This window comes from Wyeomyia smithii, chromosome 3 (genome assembly GCF_029784165.1).
Source record: "Wyeomyia smithii strain HCP4-BCI-WySm-NY-G18 chromosome 3, ASM2978416v1, whole genome shotgun sequence".
NCBI classification, from domain to species: Eukaryota; Metazoa; Arthropoda; class Insecta; order Diptera; family Culicidae; genus Wyeomyia; species Wyeomyia smithii.
The window spans coordinates 205,561,107-205,587,162 of record NC_073696.1 but is presented as its reverse complement, the minus strand read 5'-3'; the positions used below and the strand labels follow the sequence as shown (position 1 = coordinate 205,587,162).

The window sequence follows — 26,056 nt, the reverse complement described above, 5'->3', positions numbered from 1 at the left end:
GGTCTATGTGTCATCGAGCAAATTGTTCAGGAGAAGCCATGTTCGAAAAATCTCTGAATGAAATTCTGTTCAACGGATTCTTTCAAACAAAATGTTCTAATATAAAGGTTATGAAGTGGTTTAACATTGAGATACATAAAGTTAACAGTTTTTTTGCGAAATCGGTGATTTTATCTCACCAATGTAAATAGACCACTCTGACTTCATATATATATTCACTGGGATCCTCGAATCGTTTCGGAACAGAGTGGTCTACGTACACAAATCCGGTAAATGACGGTAAATCGTATAAAATGGCTAGTGTCAAATGTTATATGATACATATAGCATGTCACATGTAAGATGTCACGTGTTACATTACATGTAACACAAGATATTACATATTATATGATATTTTACATGTTACATTTTTCGTGTTACATTACAACATGTAACATGTTACATATCACGTGTGACATGTACAAAACAAGTGGCATGTTCCTTATCACATGTAATATGCTACATGTTACGTGTTACATGATAGTATTACATCGATTTATGTACATAGACCACTTTGTTTCGAAACAAAATTTCGGACGAATTTTCAACACGAAATAAATCAGCTTTAAAATACGATTTTTCGAAATTTTCTTAATCTCCCAACTTCAGCTTCTTGAGTAGATGCGGTTTATGCAAAAAACTCATTTTCGAAAAAAATGGTCTTTAGACCACTGTTCCGCAACGGCTCATATATACAACCGTGTCTGAGATCAGCAACATAAACTGCGCCATGGCAGCCATTTCCAGAGCAATGTATCGTAGGAAAACCGGTAATAAAACTTAATCCTATCACTCACAATTCACTTTAAATACTCTCTATATCAATAAAACTGTCTTTATTTTTGGTACGAAGTTCAGTTAAAAAAAGAACAAATACTAGCACAGTCGTTCAACACATTATGGGTATTCATGTCGAGCTCGTAAACAAATACCCAGCCGTAAAAATACACAGTTTACGGCTGAGTATTTGTATACGAGCTCGATGTGAAGACCCCTATTATTTAAAAAGTATGCTCAACATATACACTCGACACACGCGACGTTCGAAATGCTTGAACTCGCCAGCATTTTATAACTAATAGTGCAAAAAATACTCCACTTTTACAAAAAAATACGCAGAACGATTTCAACTGCATTTGAGTGGTTTGAATTAATAGCCAGACTATCGGTGCACCTTCTAAATTCTACTTACCTAATGCAGCATTCAAAAATTACGTACCGCTAATATGAGGGGAGCGGGTACGCTTGTGCGTTTATAATTGTTTAGTTGCTAGAAAAGGCCAAAATTGTATTTCAAAAAATCCTATTTATTAAGCAAACACTTCTAGGTAATGGCGTTGCTTTTTGTTACATATGGGGGTGGGGGTCGAAAAACTGTTTTTTTATGTTTTGTGATTCATGTAATGTCGCCCAACTGCCTGCAGATAGACAGAATCACCTGTTGCATCAACTTACGTTTGTTCACAACTATGAACTCCGTCTTATAATGCGCCAACCCTCAGCTTCCAGGAATGCATCTAATCTTTATGCGCCACTCGTAGACTTTTCATCGACTATTAAGCATATCCTTAAAAAAGCCTCCTAATGACATCCTGTAGAGCGCCAATTCTATGAGGATAAGACCTATGGATTTCAGTAGCCTGCGTAAACCGTAGAACGTTCTCTTTGATATCGCTTTTCATCTTTTCACTCTACTGCTAACATTGTCACTTATTACGAGAGTACCACCAAAGATATACGACTACTGCGAAGATATTCCCATCTATTACAATCTCAGTATTAGTGCTGACAACAAGTTCACGATCACGTATTCTTGTGTTGTGCAACCATGAGTAGAGTTGTGAATTCCGTGAAGCATTACGCATCCATTATGCCAGCAGCGTCAGTCTTGAAGGTTTATCCAGAACTCACTCATAGTTTTGATTTTCTGTACTAAACCACTGAGGCAAATCGTTCTAAGAATAAATGTTTCATCGGTGTCAAACGAAGGCTAATTATCTTTTGCATAATATAAACGCTTCTAACTTTTATAATCATTATTCTATTTATTCAAAAAAATAGTTTCTTCTAAAATCAACGCAGTTTGGTGTCTCTTTTCGAGCTATTTCGATTTAACGATTCGTTTTCGTAAGTACCACCCAAACTTAGCAGAGCATCAGCCTAATAACATCAACATTAATCAAAAAGATCATATATATCTATTCATGTTTTGCTCTCACGGAGCTGCATTTGTCAAAAATGTGCACTTGTTTTTTTCTCAGAGAAATTATCACATTTATTTTCACTGCATTTGAGTGTACTAGAACTTGCAGTAGAATTCTTAGAAGAATACAAAGTAGGGATAATCATTTGACGCTTTAATTGACTTTTGATGAATACGCGATCAGTGTGAATATCGGAATGTAGCAGCTTTGGAGATCTGTTTTCCATTGAACAGGTAACAAAAGTGAAATAAATTATCGATTTGATTCTATTGTTCTCTTCGATGTTTTGCGCGCAGCGTGGATTTAGTTTCGAAATTTCGAGTTCAACATAACAATTTCCTCTTCACTCTCGTCTTCAGTAGATGAAATGGGTTCACGCTCATCATCAAAATAAGGTTGGAGCTCTAGAAAACAATTTCGATCTTAATGTTGTAGGGAGTTTTTTTCAGATATAAAATCAACTTACTCTTCGTCGGTGCTCGAAAAAGTTCTGTTTCGCCTTCCTCATCGTCGTCGAAGAGTCTTTTAGTTTGTTCACTCTTCTGTGGCAGCATGGAAAAGTTGTAATAATAGCGGGAATTTCGCCGACGGTTCTGTATGTACGTGAAGCACATCACACCGCAAGCAATTATGGCGACGGAAGCGCATCCAGCTAGGATGACGAACAACAGTCTCGGAATACCCAGCACTCGCTCGTCGCGCTTCAGATGGAATATCACACCCGGCAGCTCTCCCAATGAGCCGATGTGCAAGGTTCTAGATATGAATATAACATTATGATGATGATAATAAAAAAAAATTGGAGGTAATACCGTTCATCTGACGTGAAACCCGATGATTCTACGTGTAGTACTAAATCGTTCTGCTGGACACCGTCTAGTTGAAATTTACCAATTGAATCAGAGAACGTAGTTAAGTTGGATACCGCATTTTGTATGTATACTTTTGAGTTAGGTAGTGGATGGTTGAACTCGTCCAGAACTAGACCTGTTTGAGAAATTAATTACATTATACTGTTTATATGATCCTTCCTTTACTTACCGGATATTTTACCGTGTATCTCAATGCTCCCATCTGTTGGAAAAACTTTCATTTTGCTGGGTGGGGCCAGCACAGCAAAGCTTCCGTTGTGTTCAACTAGTTTTTCAGTTGGGAATAATGGCTGGACAACTCCTATACCTTCGCCTCGCATAGTAGTTTCTTCCATGACTATATCTCCCATATCAAGAATTTGGTTTTGGTTCAACGTTATAGATAGAATACGTGAGGTGTAATTGACACAACTAAACTCAATCTCCATAGAACCAGAGGGAAGTATCACTCGAAAGTGTGCCATGTTTGGGGTAACTTTGTAAATCAAGTTATTTCCCCTTACTTTTAAGATTGCTTTGCGAATGGGATTTCCGCGAATGTCACGAACGTAGCCTTTGATGCCAGTATCGATCAGCTGAAGAAAATTAGTCATTCGCTCCAGATTCTGACGCCAAACAGCGGCAATATCCTGCTCTTTCGGCATCTTACAGCAGCCTAATTGCAGTGTGAAGAGAGGCACCTTGTAGAGGTTGTGAAGCTGATTTGTCAAGCGCTGGATAGCATCTGCTTGGTTATGCCGAACAGTGGTCTCTGGGCACTGTTCGTTACTGACGGCAGTGTACTTGTGTCCCTTTACTTTCTCCGCAAATCGGGAGTAAATGGCTACTTTATCGGCTGTGTTGGGGTAGCTGAAAATATCACACTTATTAAAACCAAAAATTACAGCTCATTTCGATTAGTACTAACAAAACATTGTTTCCACCAGCAGCAAAGTTTAATGCTAGATCATATTCTTCTTCTTGAAACATTCGCAGCAGCATGTCCTTTTCGTGGTCGGTTTCCGCGCTCAATAGTTTATCGGCCAGTTCTTCCTTCACCGTTGGATCACACACGCTACTGTTTGCTTTATACTGTTCCAGCAGCATATCCGAATCGATTTGAATAGGAACGAAATGAAGGACAACATTTTTCAGTAACTTGATCAAGGCCGGCTCAGGAATTCTGTATCCAGCCAGTATGTGGCGAGCCAAATTGATGACCATTTCACGGCCAATTGTGGTACTTTGAAACAGCGATGACAGAACCAAGATGTGCAGTTTGGTTTCTTCTGGGGTGCCAATCTATACAAAAATGAGATAGTTCAGAATCGTTGCTCTTGATATTGAATTGGATAGTTAATATGTACTCACATTATCAGTGATTTTGACCGAAGGATACGCCATCGATACTTCATTGTCTGCAAACTCTAGCGATGCAGTTTTGTAGTTTGTGTTTTCAAATTCGCTCATTATTGATCGCAGCTCGAGATCGTTATGGTACCGAGTGTTCACCACGTTTTCTAACACACGATAATCATAGGCAGACGACCAATGCTGCGGATCATCCCGCATCAAAAGGAAATCAACCGTAATCGGTCGTGTTGCTTCGGGAGGGATCTGAATCTGTACCGTCTGAGGTTCATAGCTGGAAAAAGGATAAACGTTAACTAAATGAACATTTCAAATGTCAAAAGCATACCCGGCAGCCTCAGCGGTGACGTTATAAAGGCCAGGTAGCACCATTTTATAATAGCTGCCATCTTCCGTGGTAAATGTGACATGCTGCATTTTGTTCAATTGAACCGATGCGTGCGGGATGGCGTGACCAATTGTGCTTTTCACTGTTCCGGTTATTCCATGTTGTGCCTGCTCTACGTATTTAAGTAATGCCTCACGATTCTGTTGCCAGAATTTGGGCAAATCTTCCGCTTTTGGAAACTTTTCACAACCTACTTCCAGTGTCAGCTCATATGCTCCGCCTACAATGTAGGACCAATCTTGCATTCCTCCAGTTACCGAGTACCATGCGGCACCATTCGTTATTCCTTCCGGGAAACGTTCCCGCACAAAGTTGGAACATGGTTGACCAAGATGCATAGTGGTGTGTGCCTACAATTGAACAAAAGTATAGTACCGGGAAGATAAACTTTGTTTAATTCACTACTTACATTTGCATATGTATGCGCCAAATACTGAAACATTTCATTTTCCTCGGTCGGATTGTTAACTGTTCTTGGATTACTGTAGTCATTGCTATCAGCAAAATCTTTCGGTGAGTCGTCGAAAGGATAGTTGGCCACAAGTGCGCCACCATGGAGGTTCGCCGATAGGACAAATGGTATTGATAGCGACCAATTTATAACAGCTTGAGTTTCCGGTTCTTGATGGAAATTGTACCTATTCCTGCCAAACTGGTCCGGGAAATTTCGATTCAAATCAACTCCGTTGGCGTTGGCTCGCCCTTTAAGATTTTCTTTGTCGTCGGGTTCCGACAGTTCATATCCATCCGGGTTCATACTAAACAGCAAGTGAAGTCGCGTGTCGTTAACCAATCTAGTAACTCTTTCCGTACTGTTGTAGTTTTCACACAGATATTTAGCGAACAGCAGTAACAACTCTCGACCAACAACCTCGTTGCCGTGCATGTTGGCAATGTATTTTACCTCTGGTTTCCCTGGGATGTGCTGACCAGGGTTCTGTGTGATTTCCATGACCCATAGGTCACGCTGCCGAACACTTTTGCCGATGGAGTACAATCTGGTTATGGAAGGGAAGTTTGCAGCTAAGTCGTGTATGAAGCTGAAAAGAAGTAAACATCGTATGAAGTTCAAGGTTCACAACATAAAATTGCTACATCAATGAATAGAATCTCTCATGATATAGACTAAGGTCGCTTTTTACGCGGGGGATGCGTTCCAAATTTGTATGAGCTCGCGTAAAAAAAACGACTTTTTCGAGTTGCAAATATATCAAAGAAAACCGTCCTAAAACGTTCAAACCTCGTTTGAATATGATAGTGGCCAATCTAGAGACCAACATGCAATATTTTAAATTTTGAGTATTTACACCAAAAATTGTGAATTTTTTTGAAAACTGATATATGATCAATCGTGGCCTAAAACGGAAAACGTGATTGAAATGAGGTCGATATCTTGTACCGTTTTTGAGTAATGGAGGAAAGCAACCTGCGTAAAAAAAACCGCGTAAAAAGCGACCTTACTGTATATAAAATCGTTGAGAGAGAATTGAAAAAGAATTGTGGATGATTTTGATTACTCTACTCAGTGTTGCTGATTTCTGGCTCGCTTTTGTGCGTAAAACTTACGTTTCCATTGCAGAAAAGTTGTGATGTTCGAACTTAGGCGTCCTAAGAAAGCCGTACTGGTCTGGTAGTTGTCGGATCACGCGTGGATGCTTCGTTTTATCTAAAACTGGCGACAAAAGTTCGAGTTCGTTAGTCACAATATTTTACAGTAACCATCATTATCATACAAGAGAGGTTATATTTTATGGATACGGATCGGGAAAAATTTTAACACAACCATTATATTTACATTAGTTACATCACCACCATTCACCTGCCTGGCTAGTTGGAAACGAAATCGTCATTTTCCGTTAGTTGCTTAAATCTAAATGCATCAAATGCGCGAAAGTAAGCACTACACCATACACACATACACATTTAACTCCATATCGAATTCCGAGACTAAGGTAACAACAATTATACCAAATAAAACATTCAATGAAAAATCAATTTAGCAGGAATAGTTTTTGAAAATTGCTTTATTCATTTAAATAGCCCTCACATTGGTTGATTTTTATATTCTGCTTTATTATAATTCATTTGTTTGCAGTGTTTCACTAACATTCTTAAAACATTATGCTCTGCTTTTTCTACATTCAGTTTAAGTTTGTAATGCGGTTTTGGTGCCGGCAGATTCATATTCCTGACAAAAATAGAAGAAGAATTGCAACAACAGTTTTGTTTGCGCCATTTTTACAGCTGAACAGTGGAAATTTTACGCTGAAATCATTATTTGTGCAGTCTGTTATAATATTATTCGGGGCGATTTTAAGGGGTTTGAATTACATTAACACTGATTGATTTTTTTGTATACTTTACATTAAAATGTGTATATGTATAAGTATGTACTGATTGAATAAGCAGGCTTCAGCATGTTCAACGTACAGGGGTTGGGTGTATCGTTTTTATAGTTTCGCTTATAATACTTACAGATTCACATAAAGTCTACTTTGTTCGTTTTTTTCTAACTTTTTTTCATGTTATTTAAAATATGTTTGCGTCTTGTTTGCTGGTGCTGTTAATGTTTTCTAGTACTGACCATTTCGATAGTTTTGAAAATGATAGTAGTCGTATTGAGGACCCGCTTGTCGATAGTTGATGGGAAAAGAAGAATAGTAGGGATTGGGTGGATATCGGTTGTTTTTATTAGTGTACCAATAGTACTGTGGTCCCCAGTTGTAGTAGGATGTCTGTTGTCGTCTGGTCTGCGAAATCGGACGTCGGTGTGATGATGGTCTTTTCTTAGATAAACTCACTGGAATAATTAATTGTAAGTGTAAAGGTAATCAAAAGAAGTTAAAAATAGAAAATGTTCGTGTTGAAATGTGATGTTTTCGCAAAAAACTATTAGAATTGTTGATTTATTGAGATGATTTTGTTACAATTAGTTAAATGAGAAAGACGATGAATTAGTTGGTGGCAAGGAAAAGTGCATCATACATAAATATAAGATATAGAAATAGAAATGATAAAATTACAGTTATGTTTTAATGTTAATTTGTAGTGTACGTTTAATTTGCAAGGTAGAGATGAACATAAACTTGAGTCTTGGGAAGAAACGAAATTTTCGGTAAAATAGGCAAAGCAAAAAATAATTATTATACATTATTATCGCAAATAATCACCAAGCGGTATTTTTGTATGAACTGCTGAACTCATGTCGACATTTGTGTTAATGTTTGTTATACTACTTGTTAGAATAGCGAAATATTGTTAGTGCATAGCATTAGTAGCAATGTTTAACACAAAGATAGTAGTATCAATGTAGAATTTGTTTGATGTGTTAGAACAAAAATAGAGTGTCAAGTGGAAAATTTGGACAAGAAAAAAAATTTTGAATTTCAAGAGTATTTGTGTAGAAGAAAAAATAATTTTAGTTATTTCGAACATACGTTTTCTTGGATTAACACCCTTTGTTACTACGATCCATACATTAAACAAAATCATGTTAGACTCTGACGAGATTTTAAATAACTATTCCACTGTTCACCGATTTAATTGAATGACAACTGAGCATGAATAGCGGAACGAACAACCCCTACAGGAACAGGTGGTTCCCGCAGTATGTGCATCAAACCCGTTAAGTACTGTGCCGTTTCCGATCCCCCTTGGAGCCCAATCGGCACTGTCTTAGTTACCTTCATCGGTTGCGTATGACTTAAGACTGAAATTGACACGCAGTGGTTGCTCAGCGGTGATTGTAATTGGTACTTCCTGACTGGGGTAGAATCTGGTAGCAACATGGAAATACATAATGTAATGTGAGATAGTGGAGAGGATGGAGCGATTCCCAACTTACCCAACGGCTTCAACCCGTATCCTGTAGTTACCGGGTACGAGCAAGCGCCAGTACTCTCCTCGGTCAGTAGTGCGAATATTTTGATTAATTTCATCAACAATCACATCCGCATCTTTGATGGGATATCCACTGCTATCTGTTACAAGACCCTGTAAGAAAGGATATCAAATGTTAATCCCACCACAAATAGATTTTTTTAAATGCGCGTACCCTAACACCAACGTGAACCAATTTCATGTACTCAATCAGCGACCTTTTGTTCTTCTGCCATTCTAGTGGCATTTCGCTAGCTTTCGGATATTTACAGCAGCTTAGTTCTAGTGTAATTTCGAAGCAATTGCTGAAAACATAATTAAAGTCTTGCATGCCGCCGTTCAACTCGTACCAATAGGCTCCATTGGTAATACCATTCTGGAATGTTTCGTTGCAGTCTTGACCGTGCTTCATCACTGGATGGTTCTCAGCGTACATGAGAGCCGCGTACTTAAAGAAATGGTTGTCTGGTGTGGGACTGTCTTCGCAGCACTCATGATGGTTTCTAAAGTAGATTAGGGATTTTAGCTTTTGATAAATAGAATAAAAAATTATCCATACATGGAATTATCATAGGGATAACTGGCGACGACTGCACCTCCGTGCAGATTCGCTGACAGTACAAACGGATTTTTCAAGATCCAGTTCATCATGGAAGCAGTTTCCGGTTGACGTCGATTCCGTCGCTGGTGGCGCATGCGATCATCATCGAATCGGTCCGGAAAATCACGGTTAAGATCCACGTTGATGGCGTTGTGGCGGCCAACATACCCGGGAAGAGATTCACAGTTTCCTTCCTGGAAATAATAGAAAACATCAAATACAGTAACGTGGGACAATCTAATCACTGGTGAGAATTTGATAACAAACTTCAGTGGGTCGAGGATTTAAAGTTTAGTAACCCCGGCGGGTGATGCCATATGGTATCACCTGACATTCAGACGTTGATTCAAGTTTAACAATTATACTTGAAAATTTGCACGATGAAACCATTCAGTATATTACAGAATAGTTGGACATTTGATGTGCAATACAGTTTGTGTCAATTGTGCATATAGTATAGTATATAATAATAAGAGTTCAAAGTTCATTTTTTGAGGTAAAAACTGATTTTTCTTCGCCGGGAATGGGTTTTTCCGCTGAGCAATGAAATAATAATGATAACCAGCGTGTTACAAAATTGTCCAATTTTTTTTATCTATCTAAAACATGTTGGTTATTGTTATCCATCATGTGGTTATGCTGTTCTTATCGTTTGAAATTTGACGGAACATTTGCCAGTTTCATTTCCAATTTTATATCATGTACTCCAACTCCAGTATAGAAAATAAAGACGTAGTCCTACGTCAAAAAATAGTCAAAAAATGTCATACATTTTAGAATATCTTACCGGATTACGTATGTATAAAGTAACAAATCCTGAAGGTTTCTACTTTTATTAAAAGAGATGCGAAAATTTTATCGGTGGGTGCAAGATTTAGGGATGTGCTGACGTGCAATGTAATCATTTCACCCGCTGCTTTTCGCACATAAATGTGTCTGGGAAAGTGATAACAGCTCGGTTGGATCATAACAGATGCCCACGCTTAAGTAGTGGGAGAGCGAATGACGAACAGGGATGAACTATTTATGTGCTTTGTGTTTGTTCTCTATCTCAATCAATGATGTTAGAGATTTTACACCAGAGCTTTATGATTCACCACTCAGGGACTATATCTCGAGAAGATGTAAGCGAACCAGAGTTTAGTAGGTACTAACAATTCGCTGTGGAAATTTGACCTTTTTGTCGAATGGTAACTATTTTCAAAGATATGACGGACGGATTGACGTAGTGCAGCGGTTCTCAACCTTTTTTTGTCCGCGTAACCCTTGGCGGAATTTTTCATATCGATTGTACCCTCTGGCTTGGAACGTTCTCGCAGAATGGGAAAGAGTAGTGGTAGATCATGTTGTGGTAGTACAGGTTTCAAATTATACTATGGTCATGATTTAAAAGCAAGATTGAACAGCAAATAAAGTATTGTAAAGAAAAATTGCTTTGTCCGCCATTACTCATTTTTCTTTCGCGTACCCCCTGAAGGCTCACGAGTACCCCCAGGGGTACGCGTACCCCAGGTTGAAAAACGCTGACGTAGTGGATTTCTAGTTCAATTTGGTGTACTTTAGGAATCAGTCCTTAGTCGGCCGTTTCTTGTAATTATGAGTAAGCCTACGACAAAACTTCTTGCAGTGATAATTTTCATGCCAGTAAAATGATTGTACCGAAGGACTTAGGTTGGTAAATGGCTGGAGGCGTGTAACTTGACACTCTAATGTGGTCACGCACCTCTGTCCAGCAACTCCTAGCCCAACCTTCACGAGGTGCCGACCGGAATATAAATAACACAAGCGGAGAACGGGTAACAAACGTATGACTCGGAGCGGGCGGCTGAATAATTGAATCCATCAGCAGGATGTAGGTATCGCGATCCTAGTAAGGTAGCATACCGAATCCTCTTCTAAACACGAAGAACGAAATTAGAAATACCGAACGGAACAATCGGCAAAGATTTAGGCTATGAACACGGAAACAGAAAACGGTAAACGATTTGAAATTCGGTACTTGGAACGTCCGATATCTCAACGACCCGCCAGATCGCGGCTGCCTTACTCGAGAACTACAGCGTTAGGGAGTTGAAAAATCACAGCGATTCGGGAGATTCTATGAACAAATTCCGGAGAAAGGGAATTCCGGGCAGAAGACCCTATTGCACACACTTTTTTCAAGTACCCCATCTACTATGATGATGCACTAAAGCAGCGGAACGCGGCGTCAATTTCGTATTGGTAGGAAATCAGAGAACATCAGGTAGAGGCTCGTAAGCAGTTGCAGCTAATTGGAAGGAACACTTTTAAGCGCTATTGAACAGTGAGGATCAAGATGACCATACAGGAACAGGATGAGGGTTATGAGCGATGAACAAGCTGTAAAACCACCAACACAGAAGGACGTTAAAAGGCGATTAAAGAGTTGGAAAATGGCAAGCCCGCTGGGAAGATTGGTGTCTCGACTGTTTCTCAATGAAACTAATTAAGCTGATGATGGATCGAATTGATGCGCGCGGAGAGCTGGCGGGACATCAGTCGCGTTTATGACGTTAGATGGACTGAATCAAAGGGATGCGCTCTCAACAATGAATAAATAAGCATCGCTGCATCTCCATTAGTAAAAACCGCGACACACTATCCCGCACTACAGCTTACGGTTAGGACTACTCCGGATTTCTGCTGCACGGTTGATACTGTCAGCAAATATCTTAAAATAACAATATAGTTCACTCTCGAATTTCCCATATATTCCCGTGAAGACAGACAGGGAACACCCCCTCTTGTGGTAAAAAAGGTAACCAAACTCATTGCACAGTGGTACAGTAAGGCAATTTAGGCGGACATAAGCTTTTCGTTGCGATTTTGGTTTGCGGTTTAAAGCCATAGTTTTTGTAAAAAATTGTTTCTTATACAAAGTCCTCTATTTATGTGCGAATGAAAATTATGGTGGTTCTAAAATCAACGAGATAAAAACAAACTAACTTGTTTTTATTTGCATAAATAATTGTAAACATTCATTGGCAAACTTGTAGACCAACTAATTCTAAGTAACTTAAAAAAAAACTTTTTTAGACATGAAAGTTGGTTTCTAAAAACAGTCTTTTCGCTCTATTTTTTCAATTCAAATTTAAAAACAAAGTTTTCTTCGGTTACCTTTATCAAAAATACGCCAATTTTGACGAAAAAACATTGTCGATATATTGTACAGTAGAGATGGTCGGGTTTCGGGTTTTCAAACCCGAAACCCGAGCCCAACCCGTACCCGACGGGTTCGGGTCGGGTTCGGGTTTGAAAATTTTTGAAAGTGTCGGGTACGGGTCGGGTTCGGGTTCTGTGCAAAAAATATTTTCGGGTTCGGGTCGGGTTCGGGTTTGAAAATGTCGGGTTCAGGTCGGGTTTGGGTATGAAAACCCGAAACCCGACTGTAAAATCCATGAAATCTCGGGTTCGGGTTTCACAATTTCGGGTTCGGGTCGGGTTCGGGTTTCAAAAAAATAAAATTTTCGGGTTCGGGTCGGGTTCGGGTTTGAACGAAAAAAAAGTTTAGGGTTCGGGTCGGGTTCGGGTTTCGACCGAAAAAAAAAATTCGGGTTCGGGTCGGGTACGGGTTTGAATAACATCAAACCCGACCATCTCTATTGTACAGATGAAGACACCAACTATTTTCACTATTTCTATTTTAAAAATTGGCCCTTTTGATATATTGATGTATCCGTTTAGGGCAAACATAAATAATATTTTTTGGTATCATTTGAAAGAACAAATATTGTATAAATATTGTGAAGAAATACCGAAAGTTGCTTAAAATCAGTTGATCTATAACTGTGCCGATGAATGTATACATTTATTTATCGAAATAAAAAGTTATTTTTTTCATTTAGTCGATTTCAGGACCACCCTAATTTTCATTTGCACATAAAAATAGACTAAATATAAGAAACAAGTTCTTAGAAAAAAATTTTACTCTGAAACCACAAAATCACCTTACTGTACCACTATGCATTGTTGTTGAATTGGGTTCGCCACGGAAGGCAGAATTCCGAAAGGCAGAAGCACGAAAGGCAGAATCATGAAAGGCAGAACTCTATGACCGTACACACAAGGCAGAAAATTTCAAAAGGCAGAATTTCAAGGGCACGAAAGGCAGAATCCCAGGTAGCAAAACCTGACCCACGATAGCCAAGTGCGTGATGACAAATTGGTGCGAATCCTGGTTACGGTATCAAAGCTGCTACTCTACTTTTATTATTAAATATTATTTGGTAACCAGACATAATAACTGGTCACAAGCAATGACCAATTTTGATGTGAGGTACAAATCAAGCCTAATTATTAGATCCAAAACGCACAAACTGGTTTGGCTCAGGTCTTAAAAAGTCTCACGGCATCGCGGAGAGAAATTTTTCGATGGTAGGTATAACTTACACTAGTCTCCACGGCTTGTTGATTATAATTAACATAAAACAATTCATGCGGCGAAGACGCATAATCGAGGGCAAGGAACCGAGGCGGCACAAAGCCGCCGTGGTTTCCGCGGTCCGAGCCGGCCGCCGACCCGCCGTCGGAAGCGGCGGCCTCTCGCATACAAACAACTGATCTACTGGTTTTCTAGGATTATTCAAACAGGTTTTATTTCCCTTAGTTAAGTCCAAACGAGCGGTAGCGAGTAAGGACAGCATACACTTGGACAATAGAGTCGGCCAAAGGCCGCGAGTGTGTGTTGTTAAAAAGAAAATAGACCATTTTTCGACTCTGCCATTCGTGCTTATTTTGATTCTGCCATTCGTTATTCTGCCTTATGAAATTTTCTGCCTTTCGTAATTCTGCCTTTCGTGATTCTGCCGTTTGATTTTCTGCCTTTCGTAGGAGACCCGTTGAATTTCTGTGAGCGTGTGACATTCTCACACACGAAACTGAATTTACTCGATTTTAGATTTAGTTGACTCAATTTCATACTTTCACAGAAAAAAATATGTTGCAGATTTCGTGCGTATTTTGTTTGTATGTAAAACTACCGCCATTCCGGGAGTTAAATATTAATAATATAATACATGTAGTTTATCGAGGCACGAAGAAGAAGTATTCAAATAATCAGGCCACGACGTGTAAATGGTAAACTAGTCCCAAGTTGCTATATACGTGGTTCCCTGTGTAACTTCACTAGCTCAGATCCATCACGGGAAGCAACTACGAAATGTGCGGCCGTCAAGCTCGAGCTCAATAATCAGGCCACGAAGTATACAATTGAATGAATATTTCAATTACCTCGTGAAAAAGATAAAAGGAGAAACCGCACGATGGTTGTCAATAGTCGTATATGGTTGTTGTGCAGCTTTTAGCTTGGATAACACTTGAATGTTTCATCAATTTAACAATTTAAGTATTGTAATTGGTTTAAAAGCTTTATTATATTATATATAAAAGATATTCAACAAAACAAACATAATTAGTGATAACAACTGTTATGCAAAAACTATAATTTAATGTTTAGTTTTCTTCATTTTGAATGTATTTTTTTGTTTTTTTATCCCTTCGAACTTTTTGCTCTCGAGTTCTAATCTTCGTATTCATCACTTGCAGCTTTGATTTAACCAGCATATTTATGTATTTACTATCTGACCTGGCAAACTTCGTCCCGCCTATTCTTGTGTTTAATTTAATAATTTTTAACATTCCAAATTCATTGATTTCTTGCGATTTGGTTATATCGTTTGAAATTATTGGTTTTATCGGAATGACAACATCCTCGACTTTTGCCTTTAGTACATCACCTCTATTCCAAAAACACTCATATTGGGTGGTATTCAGTTATTTTCGTTGTTTTCCAGAAACTGAAAGTGGTCATCTTAGAATTCAAGATGGTGTCCAGGGTCAATGCTTGGCTTCTATACATTATTTCGATTACGAAAATATTCATATGCAGTAATGTTCGGCTGTTCCCCAGAAGTTGCTATCTTACAATTCAAAATGGTGTCTGAGGTCAATTTTTAGCTCCATGCATCATTCTGGTTAAAGAAACACTCATATTGGGTGGTATTTGGTCCCTTTCGGCTATTTTACAGAAACCGGAAGTCACCACCCTGGATTTTAAAATGGCATTTGGAGACAATTTCTGGCTCCTGAGCGTCATTCTGGTTTAAGAAACACCAATAATAGGTGTTATTTAGTCATTTTCGGCTGTTTTACAGAAACCGGAAGCCACCATCTTAGAATTCAAAATGGTGTCTGTGGTCGATTCTAGCTCCTGTGTATCATTCTGGTATCGAAGCGTCTCATATTGGATGGAAATCGGCCGGTTGAAGAAATATCCATACTACAATATCGCACGCTTAGCCTTGGGGCTAATAGCGGTCACGATTAACTAGATTAGTTGAGAGAATTCGTTATCGATATTGTTTTGGCTCATTTTGTATGTGTAGGATAAGTACAACGATACACCGTGCCCCAGTGCTGAGTCGAGAAAATTTCCAGCTCGAAAAGATCCTCGACTCGATCGGGAATCGAACCCGATATCACAACCGTGTGGGAGAGCTAGCCGACCGACATCGCTAACCACAGATTCACGACCACAGAAAATACCAAGAAATACCCATATTGGGTGGTATTTGGTCATTTTCGACAGTTTCCCATTCACCGGAAGTCGTCATTTTACGATTCATAATGTTATCTGAGGTCGATTTGTAGCTTCAGTGCATCATAACAATCCCGGAAATACCCATAATGAGTGTTATTTGGTCTTTTGCCACTGTTGTTTAGAAACCGGAAGTCGCCATATTGGATTTCAAAATGGCATTTGGAGACAATTTCTGGCCTCTGAGCATCATTCTGATTAAATAATCACCCATATTTGGTTGTTTTTGGGTCATTTTCGGCAGTTTTCCAGTCACCAAAAGTCGCCATTTTACGACTCAAATTTTTGTCTGAGGTCGATTTGTGGTTTCAGTGCATCATCACGATTTCGGAAATACCCATATTGGGTGGTGTTTGGTCATATCTCGCTGTTTCTCAGAAACCGGAAGTCGCCATCTTGGATTTCAAACTGGCATTTGGAGACAATTTCTGGCCTCTGAGCGGCATTCTGGTTAAAAAACACCCATATTAGGTGGTATTTGGTCATTTTCGGCAGTTTTCCAGTCACCGGAAGTCGCCATTTTACAACTCTAAATATTGTCGGAGGTCGACAAACGTACAAACCGTGGAACACCACTAATGGATTGCCTCATACATAGGCGAACTTTATTATTATAAAATATTCGGCCGAGTCCACTTCACAATAAAATGTGCATTTTTTTCAGTGTACCCATTAGGGTAATATTATTGTCAAAAGTTACTCTTTTTCGCATGTCGTGTAGAACAAATTCGGAAGTGGCGCACCTAGCGGTCGAAAAGGTGACTAACGCTTCTGTCATTTTCAATTTGTCTTCATAATTTCACGTAAGTGAACTATATTGGTATTCAATATATTTGCTGTCAGCTATGATTTCAATAAAGCGGACTATGATAGCATCTTCAACATTCTGTTGAATATCAATTGGAATGAGGAACTTGACTACAACAAAACCGACACGGCAGTTCAAGTATTTTCGAACATCATGAGCTATGTTATTGATCGTCACGTATCTAAGCGAGTTGTATCTAAATCTATACGTCCACCTTGGCAGACTAGTGAATTGCAGCGTCTAAAACGCTTTTAACGAGCAGCTTTGAGAAGATACTTTAAGTTTGGAGGATTATCGCTGCGAGACGAGTACTTAAAAGGTAACTATACCTACAAACGGATTAGCAGAGAATGTCACTCCAACCATCAACGCAGTGTACAGAATAAGCTGAAATCGGATCCAAAAGGGTTTTGGAAATATGTCAACGAGCAGCGTAAAGAACTAGGACTTCCTTCAACGATGTTTTACGGTTAACGTACGCAATCGGATTTGCAGAAAATATGTGACCTATTCGCTCACAAATTTTCCAGCGTGCAATGAATCACTGTCGTTGAGTGAAATATCTTTTGCCGCGAGCAACGTATCGACATCGACGTTTCGATGATCCAGTCGGCACTATCTAAACTGAAGCCTTCTTTCTCGGCCGGCCCACGCCGTGTCAGAATCGGAATATTATGCAACTTCAATGCACCTCGGATTTTTCTTCACTAAAAGTTAGTCTAGGGTCTAAGCTTTCAGATGAAAGTGGTTTTAAAATATTCAATCGGGGAAAATTGAATTTTTTGAATTTGATTTTTTTTCAATTTTTCCATCATTTTTGTCCGTATATGGAGACGCTAGATACATTGCAACATATGGTATGGTAACGATATAAACAATGTCTGTGTATGTGTGTGTGAGAGAGAAAGAGAGAGAGAGAGAGAAAGAGAGGGGGAGGAAACAGTACATTGTAGTAGTGTGTACAATATGACTTTTATTGATAGGTTCCACGGTACTAGTACTGTGGTAAGTGATAACGATGAATGCTGATTGCTGTTTCGGTAAAAGACGGTGTCTTCAAAAATGGGCGATCATCTCAAGAGCCGTTCATATGAACCGGCCTATGAAAATTAACCACGGTTTTTTGAGTGTGCTGATCGTTCGTTTGAAACAGAAGTTTACCAAAACATCGCATTTTTTTGTATGATATATCTTTTGGTTTCGATCTATGTCAATGTATTCATTGTACAAATCTTGCGTTGCGCAAGTCACACATTGGTTGTGCGAAATTCGAGCAAAAGTTGTGAAGGGTTTTGAGCCAATTCGACCAGAAGTTGGCAACATTCTATCAAAATTCAATGAAACTTTGTGAGTGTGTAGGCCTTACTATCCCAAGCAACTTTGCTCAGAGAGATTAGAGTGATGAAAAGATTACTTTTAGAAAGTGTCTGAGCTTTTATAGAAAAATATCGACGAAATTGAATCTGAGATCTTACACTAAAAAAATAATTTTGAAAACAAAAAGTGATTTAAAAAAAATGGCTTAGTTTTCTTGTCAAAATACGTTTTTAGATAGAAAATTAAGCTGCCTAAAACTCTCGTTTTCCGTGTACGGATAGGTTTTCCTCTCAAATTAGTAAAACTTACCATCATTTGTTGGCTTGTTTCGAATGGCCTTCGAAACCTCATGATATTGAGAATTCCCAGCCAGTATCGAAAGGTTTTGTAATTGTGCACTCTCGTTGCATTTATGCACTTTTTCAATCACTGCACACATACACACATTGTTTATTTCGTTACCATACTATATATTTCAATGTACCTATCGTCTCCATACATGGGCAAAAATGGCGAAAACATTGAAAAAATTTCAAACTCATTTTATTCAAGTTTTCCCCGATAGAATATTTTAAAACCACTTTCATTTGAAAGGTTAGACCCTGAACCAACTTTTGGTGAAGAAAAATCCGAGGTGCATTGAAGTTGCATAATATTCTGATTCTGACACGGCGTGCGGCCCTGACGGTATACCCGCCGTTCTACTAAAGCGATGTGCTACTGACGTATAAACTCCGCTTCGTCATTTATTCCGCCGTTCACTCTCGACTGATCTCCATCTTTATGGAAGTTCATGTTCATGTTTCCGAGTCATAAGAAAGGGGGCAAGAGGAACATCGAACATTAACGGGGAATCTCCGCTCTGAGTTCAGTCTCGAAATTATTCGAGTTGGTCGTGATGGAACCGATTTTTAGTTATTTTAGGCCTCTCATCTCTGACACGCAACAAGGATTTATGCCGAAGCGTTCAACGACGACAAACCTTTTAACGTTCACTTCATGTGTAGTGGATATTATGCCCAAAGGGTTCGACAAAATCAACCACGACCGACAGCGCTATTGCAAAACTAGCCCGAATGGGTTTTGGAGGCAATATTTTACGTTGGCTTCAGTCTTATCTTGCGGATAACCACATCTCTGTTAAAATCGGAGTCAACCGATCGAAATATTGTCATGCTGCTTCCGGAATTCCACAAGTTAGTCACCTCTGACCGTTGATTTTCCTTTTATACTTTAATGATGTCAATTGCGTTCTCAACGTTCTCAGATAAGCTTTTGCTGACGACATTAAAATATATGCCGAAGTTAGATGCTCAGAAGATGCTCTCAGTTTACAACATGAATTGGAAAATTTTGCTGAATGGTGTGATATAAATAGGATGAATTTGAACTCGGATGAATGTTCTGTGATTTCGCTGACCAGGAAAAAGCGGCCCATAAAGCTCAACTGTCACTTGAGTGCAAACGAGGAGGATGTGTGATGGAATTGGGAGTCCGGACCGATGGTCAACTCACTTTCGAGGAGCATATATGCTGCATGAAATACATATCATTCCCATCTGCATTTTCATCGATTGAGTTATGACCATCAGCGGTTAGAATCGTTATTGCTTTTCAAAATAAATGCGAAAAACAATATAGTTTCTAAAAAGTAATCGCATACCAGTCCCGTAATGGATATTATAAAAAAACTTTTGTATTGAATTTTATTCTTCTTTTTTAATGTTAATTAAAACTACACGAAAAACAAGCTAAAAGTGATCAAAAATAGCCAGACCAAAACCGAGACAATCTTCACCGGAGCTATTGGCATACGCGTAAGAGCGTAAGATCCAACGATGATATTTTGTACGAGATTAAACTATATTTTCATACTTTCAAAGTGATTCATTTACAGCAAATCAAGTAAGTTTGAAACTGTGAACAACAACAAACTGATTCCGTTTCAGTGGTCATAAAGACTAGGATTTGTAAGAAAATATTTTACACGCTGTAAAGCAAATTAAACGCATATTAGTCCCACTAAAATTTATTCCAGAAATCCAAGTGGATCGTGTTTTATTCAATTAAACATTTCAAATCTCCTATCGCTGTTTTCTCCGTTCGATAATTTCGCAGATGAGACTGATATGCGTTTCACGGCAGTATGAACAGTTGCTAAAGCTTCTCGAAATTTGAAACTGATTATGAGAACAACCAAGAATTTCAAAGACGTGTCCTGTTTTAAAAGCTATTGTTGCTCATTAGTCCGCTCGGCGCTAGAATACTGTTGGGCAGTGTTTACCTAAATGCTGTTAATGGCCGAAATTCAGCGAAGATTTGTTCGTTTCGCTTTTCGTCATCTACCATGGAGTGATCCTCACCAGTTGCTCAGTTACGAAAATCGCGCGCAGCTCATCGGTCTCGACTCTTTGCAAGTAAGAAGGTAATACATCGGGGCAGGCTTCTATGCGCTGGATATGTAGCCAGACTGCCTGACGAGAGAGCAGCCAAAACTATCTTCAGCAGAGAACCAAGAGGAGACCGTCGACTCACTGGTAGGCCTCGAACTCGGTAAATGTGCGCGGTGAGACAAGATGCACGAAGTGCTGGTGTACGGAGAATGGATTCTCAAGTCAGAAGAAGCTGCAAATCTCTAATTCGTTCGGTCTTAGGCAGGTAAACAGTCCGTCGGCCAACAAATAGCGAATTTCTTTATTCCACTGTGTGCGGGCAAAACTGCCGTGGGATAATAAAACGTCATCGCCATTTAAGACGCAAGTAAGAAAGAGATGCCAGATAATTGTTTACGAACTTGGCACGTGCAGTAGTGGGTTGAAGCTGGCAAATTTTACAGTGCGCTTCGGGCAGCACGGCAGGTCAAAATCGAGCGAATAAAGAAGGGTTTTGACAGCAGTTAGTGCGCTTCCAGGTCAAAACGAGGTGAGCTGGTGGAATAAAGAAATTCGCTAAAAGTAAAGTAAGAAGCACATAGTTCAAAGGACAGTTATGAAAGCCATGCCATCGGGAGAGCAACATAAGTATTAGAAATGGAAAAAGTGTCTTTAAAACTCTATTGATTGAGACACGAAAAAAAGAAAAAGAGAAGTATATTGAGAACACTGAATATAGGATGCTGAATATGCCTGATTATAATTTTTACATTTCTCGCGTAATTTTTCAAAAGGACCTAAGTAACAATGGGAGATTTTCTCCTCTCTCACTTTGTTTCGTTAATTACGTCGCCATTGTAAATATTTTCCAAGCTTTCTTCCCCTTAATCGAGAGATTGTAATACTGTCTTACTTACTATGCATTGAGTGTTATGAAATATGGAAAATATAACATAGTTATTGATCAAAGAGAAAGTGAACAAAGAGAGTCTCTCGATGTTAGATAGGTCCTTTTGGAAAATTACGCGAGATTTACTGAAAAAGAATAATTAGGAAACGGAACATAACACAAGGATGGATTTGGAAGGATTACCTAAACGATAAAACACAACTTGCCCTATTGGTTGAGTCAGATGACAAGAGGAAAAGCAAACGAGTAATGGTTAAATGATAGTCAACCGACTTTTCATAATTTTCAGCACTCGTCGAAAGCCAACGAGTTGACTCTTCTATGCATAAACTGAACTAAACTTTAAACACATTTTTGCAACAATTTTGTATTTTACTCAGTAAAACGAAACCAGCTAAATTCTAGTGGAAGCTAAAATTTGATGAATTTGTAGTGTAAAAAATTCATAATTAAGCGAAATGAATTTCCATCATTTTCCAGTGGCTAAGTTGATACCGGACGAGATGAATTTCCGGTCAATGTTACAGAGCCGTGACTACCCGTCCGATAATTAGCACGCGATTATTATCCTCCACGCTTCAGTGACAAACAACATCGTTGAGGTGGAATTATTAGTATTAAAATCTCAGAACTGCTCTACATGAATAAGATTCCCTATAATCGATTAGGTACATTTATCACAAATCGCAGATCTTTTCCATTGACGCAATTCATTCTGGGTTTCTTGACATCTTTGTATACTATGCTGCAGGGGCGACTCGTGGCTTTTAAATCTGCCTGTTCAACTACAACTTCTGAAAATCGTAGTTCGAAGAAGTAATCACAATCATGTCCGCGTAATCACGCAAGTTATTCTATTTGTAAATATCTGAAAGTGGAACTATAAACCAATAAAATACGAATATAAATTTGCGTTTGAAATATATTTTTTGCCTGGCGTCTCCGTGTGCAGTGCACAGGTTGAACCTATGGACGAGTCGCCCCTGCTATGCTGTGAAAATGAACGAATATGCATGACATCGATGTTTTCAATGCAAAAATAAGTAAAAGCTAACATTTCTGTTGGCTTGACAAAAACTTTCACTGATTTTATATCACTGTGAGTAAAATCTGTAGAACAACGTCAACAGCAATTGAATGTCGGATAAGAGCGATGCTAATTAAAACCATTGTCCATCATTCAACAATATAGTGGCACAAAGAGAACTGTTTAGCGTGAAAAGTATATTATGCAATATGTTGAAGCATATGTAATGAATTAGAATCGACGGCATTGCTTCCGAAGACAATTATTTAATCAGATAATCTAATTTGGAAAATAATTCACTAATGTACCTATATATTTGTAGTATTTTGAGATTCTCACGATTTCGGAATTGTTGTCGGTATTTTCTGTTACGTTATATTCAGTAATGAGTTACAGACTGCTCCACAAATTTTCTCTTTTCACACCATGGTGTTAATCTTTAGCTTTTCACGTTCAACTTTTCTGTCCGCATAAAGTTATCAATAACAGCAATCTGTTTCGCTGACTACGGCGAATTAGGAAACAGATTGCACAATATTTAAATACTAGAACACAAAACGATAAACCGAATAAATTCAGGTACTAAAAAATAAAACAAACTACACATATAAAACAAAGATGAAACACAAGGCAAAAGTTTATTTAACGTGTTGATGTTGGTTTATTGCCAATTTGTCGCATTTTATTCATAAAGTTACTTCTTGCCAAACTCAAGCCAATCGCCTACATAATCATTTCTTCCAATATGTCCTGTACCTGTTAGCTGTGCCTGGCACCCGCATAAATGCCAAAAACGAGTCAAAGTTTTTTTTTGTAGAGCACGCAAATGTTTTTAGTGCTTTTTTCAAGGTTAATGTAAATCAAAATCGACGAGTCAACTCGATATCAAACGCTTTATCGTCGCATTTTTTGATTGCGTAGGTAATCAATTTATAAATTTTTACTGAGTGAAACTCAATTGTATGTTACATTTCACCACCTCCGCAACTTTCCTGACGTCATAGATAGGGAAAAAAAGTCACCCAACACTAAACCATGTTATGCTATGCATTAAACACGTAAATCGCTTGATCTTTACCAATCGTACTTACTCTAGAACGTTGAAAACCATCCGGATTCATGGTAGGCATCAGAAAGATGTCGGTACTATTGACCAAGGCACCAATCTCTGAATCATGCTCATAATTGTTAATCAGATACTGGGCCAGGTATATCAACAGCTCCCGTCCAACTGTTTCGTCGCCGTGCATGTTAGCCACATATTTAAACATCGGCATCAGCAGCTGTCGCGGCCGATCGATATTTGGCCGAATTTCGATAGCCAACAGAGGACGTTCTTCTTGTGAGAAACCAATGTTGTGCACTTTCACAAGAGACGGGTGATCTTTCTGGAGCCGTGCTAGTAAATCCTGCAGCTCTTCGTTGGTCTCGTAATGTGGACTCTGTAGGAAGCTTTCATTCTCTATTATGGAACCAGCAGGTGCGATGCCTTTTGACTGCTGCAATGTGTAGCCATTTGCGAGTAAAACACAGCAATTTAGGGCAATCACCAGCACCGCAGATAATTTTTTGCTCGACATTAACATTATCGGTGGTGATTTTTTTGACACGCCTGGCTTTCCACAAACAAGTTACGCAGATTTTTCCGAGAATATTTTTGTGCACGAAATCACTTTGTGTGGATGAGCAGCATCTGGCACTTGAAGTAGCACTCCGGGAAAAGCTCCCTGATATTAGCCAGGAGGCTATTACCACCCACTCACTTGATATTTCCCAATTCCACTATACAGCAGTATTGCAAATTAACTCCCTATTTCTTGAATTGTATACTTGAATGTATACGGTGAATGTTACTTAGATAAAGGAAAAGTTACATTTGCATTCACGTCATATTGCCACCGATAGACTGTGACACTACGTTGCGACACGAGCAGTTTTTTCACTTTTTAATTTTTATTTCCACTCGGCATGGTTGCCAGACATAAAGTTAGTTTGACTACCGTCAAACACAGAATGCAAATTATTGAATACAAAAATAATCCGCTGTATATTTATTGTTTCATCTACGGAACTAGTATCCCTATAATATACAGGAACATATTGTTCATCGATAAATCATACAGGCGGGACTGTACCCCGGGGACTATACAGGTTAATAAATTCTATTCCTGGGGTCTATTAGGGCATCCTTAACAGTGCGCTTCTATTTAAGTTGTTATGGCGACTGTGTACAGCGCGGCTATTTTACCCAGAGTCATGGGCGCAACTAAGGAAAATTTCTAGGGGGGGCTAGTTTTCATGCATGTAATTTAAAAAAACAGAAAAAGGAGTTTTAATAAGCTTATTTAATAATGCTTAAAATAGTGTCGTAACAGCAGCAAAAATCACTTCAAGATAGAATCTCCGAAGATGTACTAAATATCTTGAACACAGTGTCAACGCCAACCTCTTTCAGCAACACTGATTTGATATTGAGGAGAGCCAGGTTTGGTAAATCGCTGCGCAGTGCTTTTTAACAGCACACCCATCCAGTACGGGAATAAAATAGACCCCAGTGTGGTTCAAGGCATAATGCCCTATTCCTACCTCCACGTGTTACCGACTGGGATACGAGCAACCAGGGGAAAACCGGTGGAAACTTGGTCGTATGCTGACAGAAAAGGGGTAGTTGTTCTCCTTAGAGAGCAGCTTGTCTGAACCCAACAGGCTAGGGGCGGCTCAAACAGCGACTGATCCGGACCGAACGGCTGAACTATGAAATGCGGTGTCTCGCCAGCTACACCTATGGCGGCAGCCCCGTCGCGAGACTAAGCATCGCAGCCCTAGTAAGGCAGCATACTAAAATAAACATACTACGAAGAATCAAGAATACAAAACGAACCGGAAACAATAGGCAATGACCCAGCCGACGAAATAAGGACGACGATTAGAAGCTCGGTACATGTAACAGTAGATCGTTCAACGCACCGGATGTCGACTGGATTCTGCTGGATCAGCTAGAATCCCGCCACTTCGACATTGTTGCGCTCCAGGAGCTTTGCTTGAAAGGAGAGAAGGTACGGTGGATTTGTGACCGCAAGGCACAGTACCACCAAAGCGGTGGCACAACCAATGAGCTTGGTAGCGGTTTTATAGTGCTGGGCAGGATGCAGTGTCGTGTTATGAAGTGGCAGGCAATCAGCGACAGGTTGTGTTTGTTGAGAATAAAAGGCTGGTTCTACAACTACACTATTCCCAATGTGTACTGCCCTCACGAAGGAAGACCTTATGTAGAGAAAGAAACGTTCTACGCATAGCTTGAGAAACTTTACGATAGCTGCTCGCGTAGAGACATCAAGATCGTCATTGGGGACATGAACGGAAGGAAAGACTTATATAAGCCGGTGATCGGCCCGCACAGCCTGCACACCGTGGCGAACGACAACGGCCAGCTATGCACCAACTTCGCAGCTTCCCGCGGGCTGGCAGTCCAAAGTTCCTTCTTTCCTCGACCAATGTACAGCAAAACAATTGGCCACGTTCTCATCGACGGCTCGTTCTTCTCAGACATTACATACGTACGCACCAATCACAGTGCTGATCGGACATGACCACTTCGATACAAAAAACTACCAAACCCTGATATAACCGGTAGTCCTCTACGGAAGTCCTCTTGGTGTTTTCGAACGGAAGG

The 26,056-nt window shown here is 39.3% G+C and overlaps 1 protein-coding gene across 1 annotated transcript; it reads right to left on the bottom strand.

The window, feature by feature from the left end:
- Positions 1–2,057: 2,057 nt before the first annotated feature.
- Positions 2,058–24,345, bottom strand: LOC129728481 (carboxypeptidase D). The gene is made up of 14 exons (XM_055686927.1): positions 23,475–24,345; positions 9,292–9,527; positions 8,908–9,235; positions 8,698–8,846; positions 8,537–8,628; positions 6,420–6,525; positions 5,263–5,893; positions 4,794–5,203; positions 4,466–4,739; positions 4,023–4,396; positions 3,285–3,964; positions 3,056–3,230; positions 2,710–2,999; positions 2,058–2,647 (listed from the first exon to the last, which is right to left on the bottom strand). Exons 1-14 carry the CDS (start codon positions 23,967–23,969, stop codon positions 2,547–2,549), a joined length of 4,341 nt encoding a protein of 1,446 aa, XP_055542902.1. The 5' UTR covers positions 23,970–24,345; the 3' UTR covers positions 2,058–2,546.
- Positions 24,346–26,056: the final 1,711 nt, after the last annotated feature.